Source organism: Ambystoma mexicanum, chromosome 3p (assembly GCF_040938575.1).
Source record: "Ambystoma mexicanum isolate Mex_15411 chromosome 3p, UKY_AmexF1_1, whole genome shotgun sequence".
NCBI lineage: Eukaryota > Metazoa > Chordata > Amphibia > Caudata > Ambystomatidae > Ambystoma > Ambystoma mexicanum.
In genome coordinates this window covers 178,815,111-178,833,005 of record NC_090925.1, presented here as the reverse complement: position 1 = coordinate 178,833,005, position 17,895 = coordinate 178,815,111, and the positions used below count along the sequence as shown (strand labels likewise).

Genomic DNA, 17,895 nt, shown 5'->3' with positions numbered 1-17,895 from the left:
AGGCTCTTTCAAACCAAAGCTGAGAAAAATCAACAAAGAACTTCGCTTTTACCCACATGGGCAGCACGTTCATTTTGTTTTATTTTTACAAAGTATCAAAGATCAGTAGTTCAAAGAAACTCCAGCTGTCTGGGCTATGTCAATTTCTGGGCATCTGTACTTCAAATAAACTACTGCCCACAAGAAAATAACTATGGCTGCAAAACAGTGTGGGAATCCAGATGGAAAGTCAAAATCCGAATTTAAAAAGCAAAGTGCTAGCAGCTTTCACCACATGTGTAAAAATGGGCTTTGCAAACAAAAGAACAATGATTGTTTGAGAGTACTATGTTGAACAAAAACGTCTTCTTGCCTAGCAATGTGAATGGGGATTGTGCTCTGACAATATATGGATGAGATGATTCTATTCAGCAGGTTTTCTTCCAATCCAGAGCCAAAATAAATAGAATTAAATAAAACTTCAGTGGCTGCCTAGGGAGGATGTCAGCCAAAAATAGGTTTTCTGCTGAGAGGATGACCGAAACAAAAGGGGCCTCTCCCAGTAGATACTAACACTTCCGTGATAATCACTAGGTTGGACAGAATCTGGTCTGGGCTGAACCCTCTGACAATGGAACTTCCAGGACAAGGACATGTGGAAAAGAAAGTCACACTTCATCGTGATTTCTACAGGAAGCTTTAAGGGAATCTCCATGACGACCCTGCCCCTGAAAAGGGGGGGGAGATAGCCTTGGAAGGCAGGCCCTCACATCTGGAACAGATTGAACATTTGCCTCCAAAGACTATTTATTAATAAAAATGTAAAGACTTTTATCTCTGCAGCAGGACTTTGTAAACATTTAAAAATCTCGCAGTTTAAAAGTGATTATGTGGTTTATAATTTGAGACATTGTAGAATTCACTGACACCTTGGAGACAAAAGGCAAATGATTGGGGATTATAAGGAAAGTATCCACGATGCCATTGCAAATTTTAATACTTACATCCCTTATGATATTCCACACATGTATGTAAAGTTACAGAATTTTAGGCCGAATCTTTCATACTCAAAATTACCAAAATGTATTGGAAGGGCAAAACAATGTCTCACAGAGTTCAGAGTTGGAGTGGAATGGTCTGCATGAAATATGTAACCTGTTTATTTAAGTTGCTAAGAGACTTCAACTGTATAAATGTACCATTTGTGGCAAAATCATATTTTAGCTAAAGTAACTGTGGGAGGTTTTTGAACATTGTCAGATTTAGGATGTGAGTTTTACATTCTGCCTTGAAATGCAACTAGTTAAGAGTGAGGCGGGGACTAGCACCCCTGACCAATCCAGTCAGTTAGAGGTGGGCTTAATTAAGCCTGCCCAGCCATATACTTTGTTGATGTCACTATGCATTATAAATAAGAGTCCCTGACAAGACTCCACACACACTTCCTCAAGTTCCTGCACTGCGTTCCTGATCTGCTCCATTCATCTTGCTGATTTCCAATTACAAGGCCTTAGCATTGCTGATTCTATTCCCAGCATGGCCATTGATCCAGATTAAATCCACTAATTTCCCATTAAAAAGGGAAAAGCTGTGGTACATTTTGCATCCTGAGACCAGCCTGGCTTGCTGCCCATTAGCTGCATGCCCCGTGCAATCCTGCCATTCAGCTGTCCTTTGCCAGGAGAATTACCATCCAGTGACCCAAATTGGCCAGCTGTTTGCTACCCAGTGGCTAGACCTTGCCCAGCTTTTATTTTCCAGGCGCACCAACAGTGTGGTGACCAGACCCTGTTGACTGTCTAAAAATTCCAAAACTAGAAAGTGGACTGTGAGTATGATCCCTACCCCATAGAAACATAGCCTAGCTTGTCTTGCCTCTGTCCTTACTACACTCTCTAAGCAATCCTATATTACCCTGATAACTTGTTGGAATTATCCTTGTATCCTGTCATTAACATTTAAGGGCTAGCGCCGTCTCTTTTCAGTTTTGTCTTGTGTAATCCTAAACCATTAGTCATATTTCGAGTGATCGGACTGTTTCCGCGAAGGTTGGGCACTGGGATGACAGGGTTGAACTCGGGAATCAACCTTGGATCTTACTGTGTCTATCTTTGGTGTTCTAGTCTGAATACTCTAGTTTAAAGTAAAACTGTTCTTGTCACAACTGATTTCCTTTCCTATTTCACAGTTTCAGTTTACTCAAATCGACCCTTTTAATATCTTGCATATCTCATTCCAGTTTCATAGCTAGAGACCTATTTTCACCTCTATATTGTACCTGTGATATATATCTATCCCCCAGCCAAAACCACGCTCCAAATCAGAGTATTTCACCCATTTTCATTAAAAACCATTTGGGTAATTTAAAGCGTGACTTGAGAAAGTTTTCCCACGTGTCATTTGGCTGCAACATGCTCTAAACTTTCCACTCGTTTTCAAATTGAATGCCTTTTGCTGATCCATTGCATTGTGATTGCCAGTGATATAACATACATGCTATTGTGATAAAAACATATGTATATTATAATTTAACCACACATTAATTCATTATTTGCCATTTCCGAGTGTTATTTTAGGCCTTTGGTAAAGGTTTAAAGTCTGTTTGTGCCTCTTATTCTGTGAGGGAAGGTCAGATTTTTATTCTGTCTTCTGCCTCTTATTTCTGATTACCCAATGCTCCTTTCTATCTCGGAATCCGATATCTGTGGGTTGAGGGCACATTGCAGGGGAAAACCTTAACTTGGGTGCTATCTTTCCTGAATCAAAAAGTGCTCCTATTCAATTGTTCTGTGTATATGTTCTAGGAAAAGGGTAACCAAGTTTCTTGATTCCATTTTCATTGTGATTATCACCCCATTGGTGATTTCTGTCCCAAATTAAAAATTGCGTGATTTCTTTGAATTTTAAAATAAATATTGCATTTCACAAACCAGCCTGGTTCATGGTGCATTGTGACCCGGGGTATTTTAAAAAGGGGGTGTGGTATAATTTGCGTACCATCTCAAATTGAACCTGCATAAAATAAGGAGAAAGGCATCTCAGTTGTGCGCTACATACTAGGCTGAGACCTAGGTGTATGTCGCCAGATTGAAATCCTTAACAAGGTGTAGTGTTAGCACTAGTGGTAGCTGCAGTCTTTTTAATAACTTTCTGTTTAGTTTTACATTTTGAAAGAGGATTCATTCTCAGCAAATGGGGATTTGCGGGCAGAATGGTGAACAAATCCCTGTTTTTTTGCGCACAAATTCCATGAATCAGCCCCAAAGTTTCTTTACGGGAAGCTGTTTTAGTTTTGCTTAGCGACTGTATTAGCTGTTTTCTTTGAACTTTTTGTATAATTTCTGCTAGAGGTGGATGCTTTATTTTGATTTGCTCTACTTCGGTGTTGCTTTCTACGGAGTTGCTTTTTTGGTCGGCATTCTTTGGTGTCTGTTGGAGAAGAAAATAAAGTCTGGGTTGGGATGTTGTGCAATGCATTTGTGCATGAGTGTCTGAGTATGATGATGGGTATGTATGAAGAGGTGTATGATTGTTAAATGGGCTGATACTTCAGGTTGGGAAGGCTATTCTCGTATTCGTGTGTTACTATACTGGTGTTGAGATAACAATACGAAGTGTGCACTTTTTGAGGTGCAATCAATAATACTGAATCTAATGCTTTAGGGTTAATGCAATTGCCTTTTTTTTTACAATACTAGAATCTACAGTGTTTGAGTAGCAGTACATTATGGCAGTATTGTACTTACTTTGTTGGATGGAAAGAGTAGGTTTCCTCTGGGTTCTCTCTTGTACTTCAGACGCTGCTGGTTTTCAGGAGTGTGGTCTTCGCTGCAATTGTGAAAGAAGGAAGTTAGTATATATATGTGTGTTAGACATGTGTTAATTTGTTTTTGCAGTAATAGTGCTTTCTGTTGTGCATAGGATGTGCATGGTTTCCTCTGTCTATGTGCATTCTGGGTATTTTTCATAGAATCTGTCAGTTGAACTTGCCTTACAAATGATTAGAGTAGTAAGCACACATAGATTTCTAAGACAGTGGTATTTGATGTTAGGAGATGGGAGAGATAACAGTATGCTTTTTCTGCTGGTTATACAGGGTAAATGGCAGGAACTTTGGTCAAAAGCATACAATGTAGGTACTTGCAATGCAGGGTACCCTCTACTTAACCTGTATAACCAGTAGAAATAGCATACTGTAATTTCTCTCATCTGCTATGATCAAGTAACTTTCAATGGTGTGTTTTCCAAGTTTTCATTTACCAATATCGCAACACAGAAAAGGAAAGCATACATTGCATGCATTTGAATACGGTTCCTGCCATTTACAATCATACTGTTATTTCTCCCATCTCTTCACATGAAATTACACTTTGTTAGAAAGCTGTGTGGGCTGCGTGTGATTACTATTGTAATCATTCCTAAAGCAAATTCAAATGACAGATTCTATGTAAAATGCCCAGAATGTACACAAAGGAAACTGCATGTACATCCTATACACTATAATGCATGCAATGCGATTATGCATGAAATGAGGATAAATAGGTGGCAGTTGTTATACAAATTACAGCATGAATGAAGAGAATAACAGTTTGCACATTACAATGAGTGATATGGGTAAATGAACATTTGGAAAGCACACAGCTTTGCAAGTGACACTTGTTCATAGCAGATGGGAGAAATGACAGTAAGCCTTTTTTGCGGGTTATACAGGGTAAGTAGCAGGTACCCTGTTCTTATGCATTTATAAAAGAGTTGTAAATGTACTGTGCACAAAATATTAATAACTGTAGTTTGATGCACGTGGATGAATCTGGTGGGAGAAATCTTGAGTTTTTACAGTCGTTTTAGCTGTAGGTGCTTTGCAATCACAGGACACTTGTACTCCGAGTGATGAACAGTACATGTAAAGTGCTAAACTATGATGACAGAGTTGGATGTAGAGTTGTTGGATGAGATTGGTGGATGGTTGTGTGACTGTTTCACAGTAGCCAATGAGGGGATGGTACAGAGAGTTAAGTGGAAAAGGGAGAAGGGCTGCCTCCATGTTACGGGGTCTGCGGACACCGCAGCTGTTTGCGGGCAGGGTGTGCCACATCCGGGTCTTCTCAGCATATGTGGCATGGAAATAGGACTGGGGGAATATTAGCCAATCAGGTGATGAGGGTGCCATTCATAGGGAGAGAGGGGTAATCATTTTTTTCATGCTGTACGCAGTGTAGATGGCTGTGGTTGCTCAGATGGACAGAGTCAGAGTGTGGATAGTGGGAGATGGTTTTATATCTAATATGCAGTGATATGCAAACGTGTGGCATTTCTGACAATCTTGGAATGCAGGGAGTGGAGGCTATGTGGTGTGATGTACCAGGGATACATTTGCAAGGTGTATTTACACTTTGTAAAAATATGGCTGTTTTTAACACTCCATATATACTGGTGGTAAATTGTGGAGGAATGTATTTGGGGTATATAAGTTTGCAGGGTGCACTGAAGCAGTTGCTAAAGGAACTGGTGTACCTATTTCCATCTGGAAAGATCATTTTTTCACATAAACCACGTAGGACTGCATGGATGCCTTGTCATGTCTTTAATCCTCAACAAGGCATAGCAAGATGTCTTGTTAATAAAGAAATAACTTGTTTTATGAATTCTGCAGGCATGTCATCATTCCAAATTGAGAACCTTTTGGAAGATCATGCAATTTTCTTTTGTGATGGAATGACTTCCACAGATTTTGTTCATGCAATATTTCTTAGTAATATTCAGAACTCAAACCGAAAGATGTGAAGTCATGTAGCAGACAAAATCTGAGAAAAGCCTCAAACAGCAAAAAAAAAGGCTATTTTCAGAGCCAACAGCAAAGGGGAAGTGGAGTACACTATTTAAATTTTCATTCCCCACCCTCAGATTTTACGATCTGTCCGCGGACACTGCAGCTGTCTGTGAATCACGTGTGTTACATACAGGGATTTATTTGAGGCTGAGAAGCATGTAAATGAGACTGTGCAGGCCAAAGGATTGGTTAATAAGGTTTACTGGGTCTGATGTGTAAGGAGAGACTTTGGCAGAAAGTATTTCCTGAGAGGAGAGCAGATAGCTATGGCTGTGTCTTTCAGAAGGCAGATTGTCTGGATTTTGGGTGATTCGTGGATAAATTGGTTGGAGGTGCATGCAGATCACTGTGGAGTGGCTGTACATCTTGGATTCCCTCATGTGGATGTGCACTGGCATGGAGTGCACGGAATGAAGTGGCTGGATTTGGTTCCTTTTTGTGCAACATTGATGGCACACTGTCATCCAGACATTATTATTATTCATTGTGTAGGGAACAGTTTAGGACATATTAGGAATATCCTTGAAGTTTGCAATGAAAGAAGGACTTGTTTCCAAACTCCCAAGTAATTTTTCCATTTATTGCGCAGAGCCAAATGTGGCTGCGCTCTTCTACATTTGGTCCACAAATAGAGAAAGCGAGGTGCAATGTCAACAAGGCTGTTTGCACTTTTTTGAGAGATGTTGGTATGTCCTCTTTTCACAATGAAAATATGTTTCATAGCACACACATTTTACGCAGAGATGGAGTACATCTTACTCATGCTGGAAATCAGATTTTTCTGCAGAATATACAAAATGCATTGCAACCCTTTTTGAAATGATAGCAATTCTTTTTCCAGTAGGTGTTGACCAATTGCAATTTTCTAAATACAAAAAACCCCACAAAAATGCTCTTTTCAGAGCCATTACTTCCTCTCTGGGAAAAGTGGAATGGTTTTGTTAGCGCAGCACCCCAAAAAATGTGTATGTCCGCGGACTGTCCACAGACTTTTAAAAATGCACAGGACTGCAGCATTTCATTTCCACTTCTATTTTTAAACTGTGAAAGGCGGCTCTGAAAAGAGCCTTTTTTGTTGTTTTGTTGTTTTGTATTTTTGTTTGTTTTTTAACAAGGAACACAAGGAAGGGTAAGGAAGGGGCATGATCCACAGGGATAAGAAAGGGCAGTTGTAGAGAGGAAGATGTTGGGTGGGCCTTAATCAAGTAGTGGGCAGCCCTTCTCATGCTACCGGATCACAGCCTCGAAAGCACTTCAAAGTGTCTCCTTCCTGCAGAGTACTGCGTCGCAGTACATACACAATACTGTGACCCTCGAAAGGTAAGGGTCTACTGTGTCACATATGGCCTATGAGGCTGCTTGAGGGATGCACTGCCCCACAAGAGTTTCTTGTGGTGGCAGGAGCAGAAACGGAGGATGCTGTAGAGGAACTCAACCTACTATGTTTATCACAGGGGACAACCCTGCGAATTGCCGCCTTGTGGAATGACCTTAGGTGTCCCAGCATGGAAGTGGTCCCATAACTGTAAAAACCAGGTTTGCCACGACTGAGCTCAATGTTGCACTCAGTGTATCGCACCTTGTGTGCACGCACCTTGGGTACCCCTCTAACGGTGGCAAACAATCTCCACACCCAGGATTCACATTGGCTGGCAGTAGTAGGGACTTCCACTACCTCAACCTTGTCATCTTGATCACTCTCTGCATATCCACGCCTGTTCTCCTCTCCAGGCCTTTGGGAAGGTGGTGGAGGAGTGGTAGGGGTGGTGCTGAGGCAGAACTAGTACCAGCAGCAGCCATGGTTGCCATTTTCAATGACTCAAGGACAGCAAAGTCAGCAATCTTCAAACAGGTTCAATCCAGCAGTGTGAAGCAGTGTCTGTCCTGGTACTCCAAAAACAGAATGAGAAGCATTTTATAAGGGTGCTGGCGCATGCTTCACAGACAACCATGCTGTCGGTGAACACTTCAAACACCAAAGGGGGCTCAAAGTTCCCAAAAGTATCCAGAACGCTAGGTACATGGTCAGGGATGTGTAAGGGTAAGTTTCACAGTAAAATACCTAGGATTGCTCAAAAAAACACTTTTATTTAGTGTCCGAGGGTCCGGACTGTGCTTGTGGACAAGGACCCATGCTTAGCGTGGGTGCGGTCACATGATGACATCATGGACACGTTCGCAAATGGGCAGGCTGTCTGTAGGGCACCTATTGCACGGGATTGGTTGTACTCATGCGCACAGGTGTTCTACGGACAGGGGTTGGGTTCTCTAACTAAGTAAAAGTGCGACACACATGCGGCAGACAGTTACGGACATGTGCGATGTTCGTAGGACTCCGAGGGTGGGATACGCATGCGCACAAGTGTCCGCCGGACAGGGTTCGGGTCCCCGAACTAATTAAAGGTGCATCACAACATTGCGGACTGGTTATGTGTTCTACGGACACCCCCATATTTTTGCTTACGGACAATACGAACAGTGGTAGGTGTTCTTAGGACACCCCATTTTGATTAATTACGAACAGGCGGACATATTGTGTGTCCTACAGAAACATCCATTTTGATTGCGGACAGTGCCAACAGACATAGGGCCTCATTGCGAGTCCGGACTCATATTACCACCTGGTTACCGCCGGACTCATATTACCATTCTGCCTCCGTGATTCCCGGAATTACCGGGCCATTACAACCCCGGTGACCCAGGAATTCCGGAGGCGGAATCGTGTTAATCCCCATTCCCATTGAGTCCCATAGGACACAATGGGAACGGGGATTATGGAAACACAGGCACCATCTTGTGATGGTGCCGGTGTTTCTTCGTCCGCCTGCAGGCGGGTGGTGTTAAACCCGCTGGGTCAGACAGAGTTGTGATCGCCCGGCATGGAAACAACAGTGGCGGCGGGTTTACCACCACTGTTGTTTCCATACTGAGTTGATTGTAATGAGGCCCATTGTGTCCTTAGAACACCTCATTTTGGATAATTGCGGACATCCCAGACAGAAGCTCCATCGGCAGACACCCTACCAGCCTTTTTAAAAAAAACAAAACCCAGGGGAATATAGGAACAGTATACATAATACCTTATTATTGTGCAAACATATAGAAATTATGAAAGAGAGGGGGAAGCAGAAATGGAGATATATATACAGGGGAATTGGGGTTTTCTACATGTTGGATGGTAGGAGAGGAAGGGATTGAGGTTTCATCATAACGTTTTGGGTGATGGGTATTTTTTGGGGATGGTTGACTGGAACATGGAGAAGGGGGACAGGCGCACATAAGACAGTGATATTTAATTTTTCCCATGATATGGTTTTCTGCAAAGTTCTTCAAAGTAAGAAATTGGTCAATTGATCATTTTTTTTGTTCTAATTGCTGTAGATGATTTTCCACAGTGTCTGTTGTTCCATTAATACATGATGTATTGTTTGCGTATTATTCTTATTTTCTGTCTGTACTGTTAAAGGAAGAGAAATGTTCTAGGTACATGTAAGATAATGTGTATTATTTGTCTTACTTTGAAAACTGTAGTGTCTACCATTAATATCACTGTTTTCAGTCATTTCATCCTGGGGAAAATCTTCTTCAAGCCACTCGAGTGCTAGACATTTTTCTGTAAAAAGATAAAACATTTTTTAGTATATCCTACTAAAGAATGTTTAACTATAGGAATTCATGTAGCGTACTTACCAGTTTGTTTTCCAGTTTTGTTGTTACTGCTTTGTAGGTGTGCTGAGGTAATTCTGCCGGAGGCATATGTTTTTTTTTTTGGTATGTTCTATTATTTTTCATATGCTATGTAATTGGACTGTTGGTGTCTTACATAACCAGTTTGTACTTTTTATTTTTAATGTAATTTATTTATATGCTGCTCTTTGATGTTCAGTGTGTTTGTTGTATGATGTAAGATACCCCCTGATCTTTTGGACCGTGTTGATGTTGACCTAGTCCATCCGCAGACATTCCCATGGTCTGCGGACATAACAGCCATTAGATTGGGACAGGGGGTTAAGTATGATGTATGGTATATTTATATACACTAAGGGTATCCTAGTAAAAACCTATGAAATTCATGATATGGATATCTTTAGTCAGTGAAAGGAATATGTTTAAAGGATGATATGGTTAGTTTGTGCTACTACAAATCAATGAAATTCAGTGAAAACACTTTCTTAAAGGGACGTTATGGTGACAAGTAAAACCGAAAAAACCCTGAAACTAAGCAACCATAACTCGTGCCACCACTGTGCACTGCTAAGAATAACAAAGATATTGATGATATAACTTTGACTTCAACCATATTATGACTTTTGAACTGAGAGCAACAGGCATGTTACACCTTAACTACCTATTGTTGAGAATGTGCCTCTTTGGGTACTCCCACACTTTTTGCACTTGCACTTTTTGCATCTGAATCTTTCCACTTATGTCCTGTACTTGGCTTATTATAGTTTTTCTACCCACATGCAAACTTTTTCAGGGGGTAATGCCAGTTTAGGGACTCTTTGCACAGTCTAGTACTCTTTGCACTTGCACTTTTTGCACTTGTACTTTTTTGTCTGTCCCCCCCATACTGATTAAGCAATTTGATTACTTTCTGTCACATTATATCCAAGAAAGAGGAAAGCGAAAGACTTACCATTGTTCATGAAAAAACAAAAATAATCTACTGGAGGGGTGGGGATAGGCCAGACTTCCCACCAGCCAACTCTAAATGAGTATTTGAAACAAATGGCTGGGAAAATAGAGGAGCGCATTCAAATCAGAAAGGGCCATTGAAGTTTCATCTTCCCATTCAAGTGATCGAGAGGGCATACCGTTAGTGCTGCCCTCGCCAAACAGTAATTTTCCCAGTTTGTCTCAATGCCTTAATTTTAGTGAAAAAGGGATGTTGAAAGTGCACTCACCAGTGGGTATTCTGGGGCAGAAGTCAGTTCAAACTGCACAGAACTTGGGGGTACATGGCATGGAAGATATGTGAGTATCCCACCTCCAATCAAACTCTATAATGAAAGCTCATTAGTCTCAACTTCCAGTGATTTTTAAAATATTCAATGAAATCCTGGATAAAATGTTAGCCCCCATTCTCTCTGGTATTACTTCACTTAAAGACTCCTTGAATGTATCCCGCTCGATCATGGATGATTTGTTCAGGGGGATCAAGAGTGATGTCCAGGAACTCAGAAGCATTGTAAACGTGAGTAATACACCCACCTCAGTCAGTAAGGACATGAATGCAATGTTGGAAATGAATAGTCTCCCACCAAAAGAGAATTCTTTTGCCCAACAATCTGAACCCTCAGTAGTACCTGTGCACATCCATTATCATGGGAAAGGTACGTCACAGGCAACGGAGATAGTCATGAATAGACCATTGTTATTACCAATCCCAATTCCCTAATTAGCCGGAATCCCGGTATGTTGGGTGCGAAGCAATGAACTATTGACCTCCCGCCTGAAGCAGCTCCCCGGGTAGGAGTAATAACAGGCTTTCCCTCCTAGAAAAAGGTGTGGAAGAATCAACTATCTCCTGGATAAATACATCTTTACAATGTGTTAATACCGCTTTACCTGGGATGAAGATTAATCAGAGGGGTATTTTGATGGCAAGGAGGGTGGCTTGGGTTGGAAAGACCCCCTAAGCAGATAGAGGGGGATTGTGTGAAAGTCTCATTGATAGCCCCAGCAATGTTGGACTACCTGGTCTCTGCTCTTAATCCATCTTGGTGAACCAAGCTGCCTGGCTTGGATGCAAGCTCTTTTCTCCTGTTGTCCGCTTTTTATCCAGCCCACCATGCCATACCGACCTGACAACAGGAGTGGGAGATGTCTAAGCTGAGAGGGGGTGTGAGGGGCACGCGGGGGAGTGGTCAGGGAGGAGACTGAACAAGGAGGGGGCAATTGTCACCCCAAATAATTTTGATACCCTAGCTGGTATTGAGGAGCTGGATTGACTAACTCATATTGGGGATGGAATTCTGGGGACAGTTGGCTCAGTGGGAGTACCAAGGGAAAATAATTGAGTATGAATTGTGGGGTTGCTTGTGCAAGGGCCACCATTACACTCCTTTGTTGGAAAATTACTGGCGCGGTGTCGAAGCTACTAAGAGAGGTTGTGTCCTTTTGATGTCTTGTGACATTGTCTTCTTGCAGGAAACTTTGGCATTGACTCCTGCTTGCTTGTATGGTTATGTGTCAATCTGCAATCATGCGAGGAAGGGGATAAGAGGCCATTGCCATGGGGGGGATGGCAATTTTGATTAAATCCTTCCTCCATTATTATATAATGGAGAGGGAGATGAAGAACTATACCCTGCAATGTGTGGCGGTCTCATCTGAATCTGGTCAGGATCTGATTTTGCTTAACTTTTGTAATAGCCCCCATGTTTCTGATAAGGACTGTTTGGGGGCATTGAAGGATTTTTTCTTTTTAATCAGACTATCTGTCCAAGCTGAGACAACACATTATTGTGGTTATGGGAAGGGAATTATAATGCCAAGTTAGTATTGGGGATCCCAAATGATATGGTAGACCCCGGTGAAGATTTTGTACACAGTATCCCTAGCCCTCAACTGTCCAATCAGAGAATGTGCTCTAGGGGTCTACAGTTGAATACATGGTTGTCAGACTGTGGATACCATTCACCGAATGGACGTGTAGGCTCAGATGTTCAGGGTAAGACCACATTAGTTGGCTCCCAGGGTAAATCTATAATTGACTGTTTGAATGTGTGTCCAACATTGGTCATTAATTGTGGACTTCAAATTCATTAAGATTAATAGTGACCATTTTCCTCTGAGGTTGGTCTTTGGGTTCTCTTAAGATGCTGGTAACTATGCACCTGCATTTAGACCTCTGTGACATCAACCCACTCTGCAAACATGGGCTAAAACTGGCTAAGTGTGATCCAGCTTCAAAACAGCATAAGGCAATCCAGTCAAACTTAGGCCACATTGCATGTATTTTGTCTGATGTGCAACCAGGGTAAGTTATTCAAGCATCACAAATAATATGGGATACCCTAACAGAATTATTCCAACACGATTTCAAAAATAGAAAAAGTCCTGTGCACAGTTGGTTTGAATCGTGTAGGATAGAACAGAACATTCTTAAGGGTGTCTTGAAGGATAGGGCTAGTACCAGAGGAGAGGTCATTGGTGCAAGCGCATGGTATTAAAATGCTCTGGCATAAAGAAAGAACTCCATAGAAAATATTGCATGGGAAGAACTTCTTAGGGCAGATTTGAATAAGGATTAAAAACTATTTTGGGGATTTTTGCATGTGGGCCAGCGTGTAAGAGTGGTGACCTACAAAGAGAATCACGTGAGCGCAAGGCCTCGGTCAGACTTTTTTAAGCTATTGGTTAAAGGACAAGCAGCTAGATATGAGGACAGGGAGTGGTCCTCCACACTATGCCTGACTGTGAAAGAGGGGCAAAATGCAGTTAGTAAACAAATGCATAATGGGGCCCATATTCTATCCCTGCTGACCTATTTAAAGAGGAAATAGAACTATGGGCTGCACTATTGACTAGATGTTTTAATTCCTATCTAAAATTGGGGGAATACCCACAATCCTGGAAAAATGCTATAATCTACCCTATTTTCAAAAAGGGAGATCCAGGGAGCCCTTTTTCATATAGGCCTATTTCATTATTGGCCACCTCTTTTAAGGCTTTTGGACGGGCAGTATTGCAGCGTTTGGAACAGTGGATCTCTGATAATGATAGTCTTTCAGACATCCAATAGGGTTTTCAGCCAGGCCTCTGGACGCGGGATCAGCTCTTAACCTGTATTTGGTTGGAGCATCCTCTATTTACATAAGGGATGAGCCAATGTAGCTGGCATTTATGCTGGCGTTTGCTAGAGTGAGACTATGGCAAGTGCTCAGGTCCATGGGGTGCCCGGCTGAATTGGTAAGGGGGTTACAGATCATTCATGAGGATACTAGAGCCTGTGTGACGGTTGGAGACCAGGGCCAATGCACAGGATTCTTTGAGGTGGCCTCTGGAGTACGCCAAGGATGCGTTGTGGCCCTGGTGCTATTTGCCTACTATATTAATGGTTTATACAAGGCACTGGTTCAGATGACGGCTGATTCCCTCAAGTTGGGTGAGACGCCCCTCCCTGTACTGGCCTACTCGGATGACACGGTCCTTATTGCATGGACCACACTTGCCTTGCAACTTTTAATAGACTCCTACACTGCCTTTATGTCTGACCTAAGACTATTTGTCAACACAAAAAGTCTGCTGTAAAGGCATGCTCTAAAAAGGGAGGTGGGAGAATAAAAATGAGGAGAGTGAAATTATCCCACGTGTTGAAAAATGTGATTATCTGGGCATCACCTTTATCGAAAATTGGCTGGGGGCCTTGCATATAGGGACCAGTGTCTCCAAATGAGACACTCTGGGGAGGATTGTCCCGCTTAATGAACTTTGCTGTACATGTTGAACTAGGTACTGCACATATAGCTGACGAGTGGTACATGGTTCCGCTTTCGCATTGGCTGGCACTTTGGTCTAATCCAAGAGCTGAAGTGATGCACATGATTATTAGGGCCTTGATGCAGAGTTCATTCTGGCGCAAACTCCCTTGGCTACACTTTGTTTCTCAGTGCTTGTTTAAACTGAATACTCCAAGTTTGAAGTGTCCCTCTGCTCTTTTAACACTGGCTGCAGTGAACAAATATAAGCAGATGTTTGGTTCCTTAGTAATTGCCAATAGGGAAACATCTGGGTTTAGGATTGAATCTAGTAGGAAACACTTGTTAATTTCAGACCCAGCTGGTGTCCAATCATATCTTCTGCACATTAATAAAGCGATAGATCACTGGGCTCTGACTAGGGCCCGATTTAACCTTCAATGGCTGAGAGCAGTCACTAGGAACTGGGGATCCCGGGACCACCCCACAGTTTGCCCGGGTGCAGTGCTGCAAAGACCTGTTGCACTTTGTATTAGGTTGTACCCCTTAACATGATGTTAGAAAGAAAACCATTGTTCCGCTGCTTAAAACTACACATTTCCCGCAAGCCCTACCTGCATTGATTTATCTTTTACATGCAGAAACCATACCAGTTGCATGGGGCTGCTTGGAACATCTGAGAAAATCTTGACATCGTAGGAAAAACATGTTGGAGTGCAATTTTTAACCTACTGTTTTCATCCTGATAGCTTTCTTTTATGCTTCTAACTTTGGCACATATTCTAATTTTATATTGTTTGTTGATCATTCCCTTGTTGTATTGATGTATGTATATGAGGAAATGCAGGCGTCTTTCTGAAATAGCTTCACATCCTGTCCACCTAACATGTGAGCAAATACCTGCTGCAGGGTTCTGTCGAGGGATGAATGGGGTGGCTGGTTTTGGATTCGTGGGCTGCATTCCCCCCAGAATTCCGGTGTATCCAAGCATTACGCATTTACATATACTCGTTCTTAATGGTAAATATTTACATAACAGCTGTTAGCTGGAAAACATGGTGGGATCGGGACCTTGAGGTTTGGGCTTAGACACCCCTCGTTCTCTAAATACATATCTTGTTAGTCCTCTCTGACTGCTTCTGTGGAACAGGCGCCCAGTGCATTGTCATTAGCATGACGCATGTGACATGTAGATTATAAATGAATGACCCTTGTCCACAAAAAGTAGAGTGTAGGCCCTATATTTATTTAATAAAACAAAGTACCTAGAAGCACCAAAGAGGCACCGTGTAATGGGAACCCTTTAGTCCAAAGCCTACTTCCAAGAGCTGAGAACGAGCTTAGCTGGAAGTAAGGCAAATCAAGAGGCCCTTATTCACAGATCTGTGCCACAATATATTGGTTGGCGGCAGCCAAATCAGAATTGTGTTGAGGTAGACTGTCGTGTTCGTGCAACTACTGCTAGAAACATGCATATTATGCTGGATACAAACAAGGGGGAACCCTGGCTGGTAGGACCCCTGGTCATTATGTAACAAAGGTGCATCTCATCTCTTCAGAGCAGCCAGAAGTCCCGCCTGCATAAGGATGTGGTGCCATGCATAGATGGTAGAGAACTCATTATGCAGGGCATGCATCCTACTAAACATTTAGCAGAAGACAGACCTTTGCAGCGTTGTGCAGTTTCGTATGTATATTACTAATTACGGAAAAAATCCAGAGGATACAATTTTGGAGACAAAGGAATCAAGAAATTTAATTGAACCTGATCCATTATTTAAATATCAAATTTTAATCGAGAATTAATCATAGCACTCAACAATTTTACATCGCAGGAAAGAAATTAAGAACATATAATTTCACATATAATCCATCTCATTCATACACAGGCATCCAATAACCATTCATACATACATCACAATAATACATGTAAGTTAAAACTTTATCCTAAAAAAGTCATAACAATTGATTTACTTATTGTCTTCATAAAAAAGAGAGAGAGATATATAATAAATATATATGAAAAGCCACAACAACAGATTGCTCAAGTGGTCATCAGTTTAGGATGGGTCATATCGATGTCCAAAGTTGACCTCATCACTGGTTTCTCTATGTATGACAGTATTGCCTTTTTGAACAATTCCAAGGTTATATTTATACAAATTAAGTAAATGGATGGTCCTCAGGCGTATCATTTATCCCATATCACTGTGTGTATTCATTCACTCGCATGTCTTGCTTGTGGATAGAAGCTCTCACACATTCAGACATAAGGAAGGCCATATCCTGGTGCTAAGCCTTTAAGGGGTGGGCCTTCATGTGTTACGGGCGTGCCTCGCTCTTTGCCCATTTCCACAGCCCACACTTGCTTTGTCTCGCCCTCTCTTACAGGACGTACATGCTAGTGGTGCCAGCCAAGCTGCCTTTCCCCTCTTTGCAGAATGCTTGCATCCATCTCTTCAATGTTAAGGCTGTCCTCAATGTGAGGGTCACTGTGGAGACCAGTGGTGGGATCCAGACGATACTGGCGAAGAGCATCAAGAGGGACTGGCAGGAATGCGTTTCTTTTCAGGTGAGGTGTGCAAGCATGGGGGGCCACTGATAGGTAAGGATTCCCTTCCATGTGCAAGTAAACTTTTCAGAATCGGGCTAGTCTTTCCAAAGGGAACTGGTGGCCAGCCAAGGGCGGAAGAGACGGTGCAAGGGAATGTTGAGTTATTGACTGTTCAATGGTGACACACCCAGAATCCAGCAGCCGCTCGAGGCGTCCCTGAATCTGCTTGTACGACAGGATTCTGGCATTTAATCACATTGTCAATAGATCAATCCTATTTTGGGGAGGGGGGGGTTACAGGTTGTGCCTGCTGATCATAAGCTGTCCTTATGCAGGTTCCACCACCCTCCGGAGCAGAGGAAGTTGTCAGCATCAGGATCCGAGGCTTTGGTTCCGCCACCTTTGAGGAAAGCAAACAGGCTCTGATCGAAACTGTTGGCAATGGGACATTCTGCCTGACGGACAAACCCATCTATCAACCCAAACAGAAAGGTAAGCGATGCCTCACACCCAGACTTAATTAGGATTATGAACACACCCTTGCCCGGCTAAGACCCAGGTCTAAAGCCAGACTGAAGCCACTCAGAGCCAATAGTGGTGTATTCCTCAGGTAGCGGTCAAGGGTCTGGTGTGCTGATCCAATGCCGCAATCTGTGCAGTATTGCACCCAGTGCTTTAGCTCTACAGTATCTTCAGGCAAGCTTTAAGGACATCTTCTCTTGGCCCCACAGGCCATAAAGCGGTGGTCTGCACCATTGGCTGTCCAGATGCTTAGAATTACAACTCCCATTAGCCCTAGCCAGCATAGTCCATGGTGAATGATCACAGATGTTTTAGTCCAAAACAACAGGAGAGTCACCGGTTGTAGAGCCCCGCCCTGCTGTCTGCTGTGCTGTGGCCAACAGTTCTTTTGTGAAACCCTAGCTATATCTGGGGCACCAATGTATGCGGAGCTGGAGGGAGCCACGCAGGGTCCTAAATTCCAACCACTGTGATGTAAATATATCTAAGAGTATTAACGATAGGCTATTTTAATGAACCATGAAATTATGCTGTTACTTTTGATCAGGTCTAATGTTTTCTAACCCCTTTTTTTAAAAAAATGT

The 17,895-nt window shown here is 42.4% G+C and overlaps 1 protein-coding gene across 2 annotated transcripts in view; it reads left to right on the top strand.

Moving 5' to 3' along the window:
* The window catches only part of LOC138580218 (alpha-2-macroglobulin-like protein 1), a 1,051,822-nt gene that overhangs the window by 66,901 nt on the left and 967,026 nt on the right, over positions 1-17,895 (top strand). For both annotated transcript variants that reach the window (XM_069650580.1, XM_069650579.1), the window contains exons 2-3: positions 16,627-16,807; positions 17,125-17,281. In XM_069650580.1, coding sequence (XP_069506681.1) covers positions 16,627-16,807; positions 17,125-17,281 — 338 coding nt within the window. The remainder of the gene's footprint in view (positions 1-16,626; positions 16,808-17,124; positions 17,282-17,895) is intronic.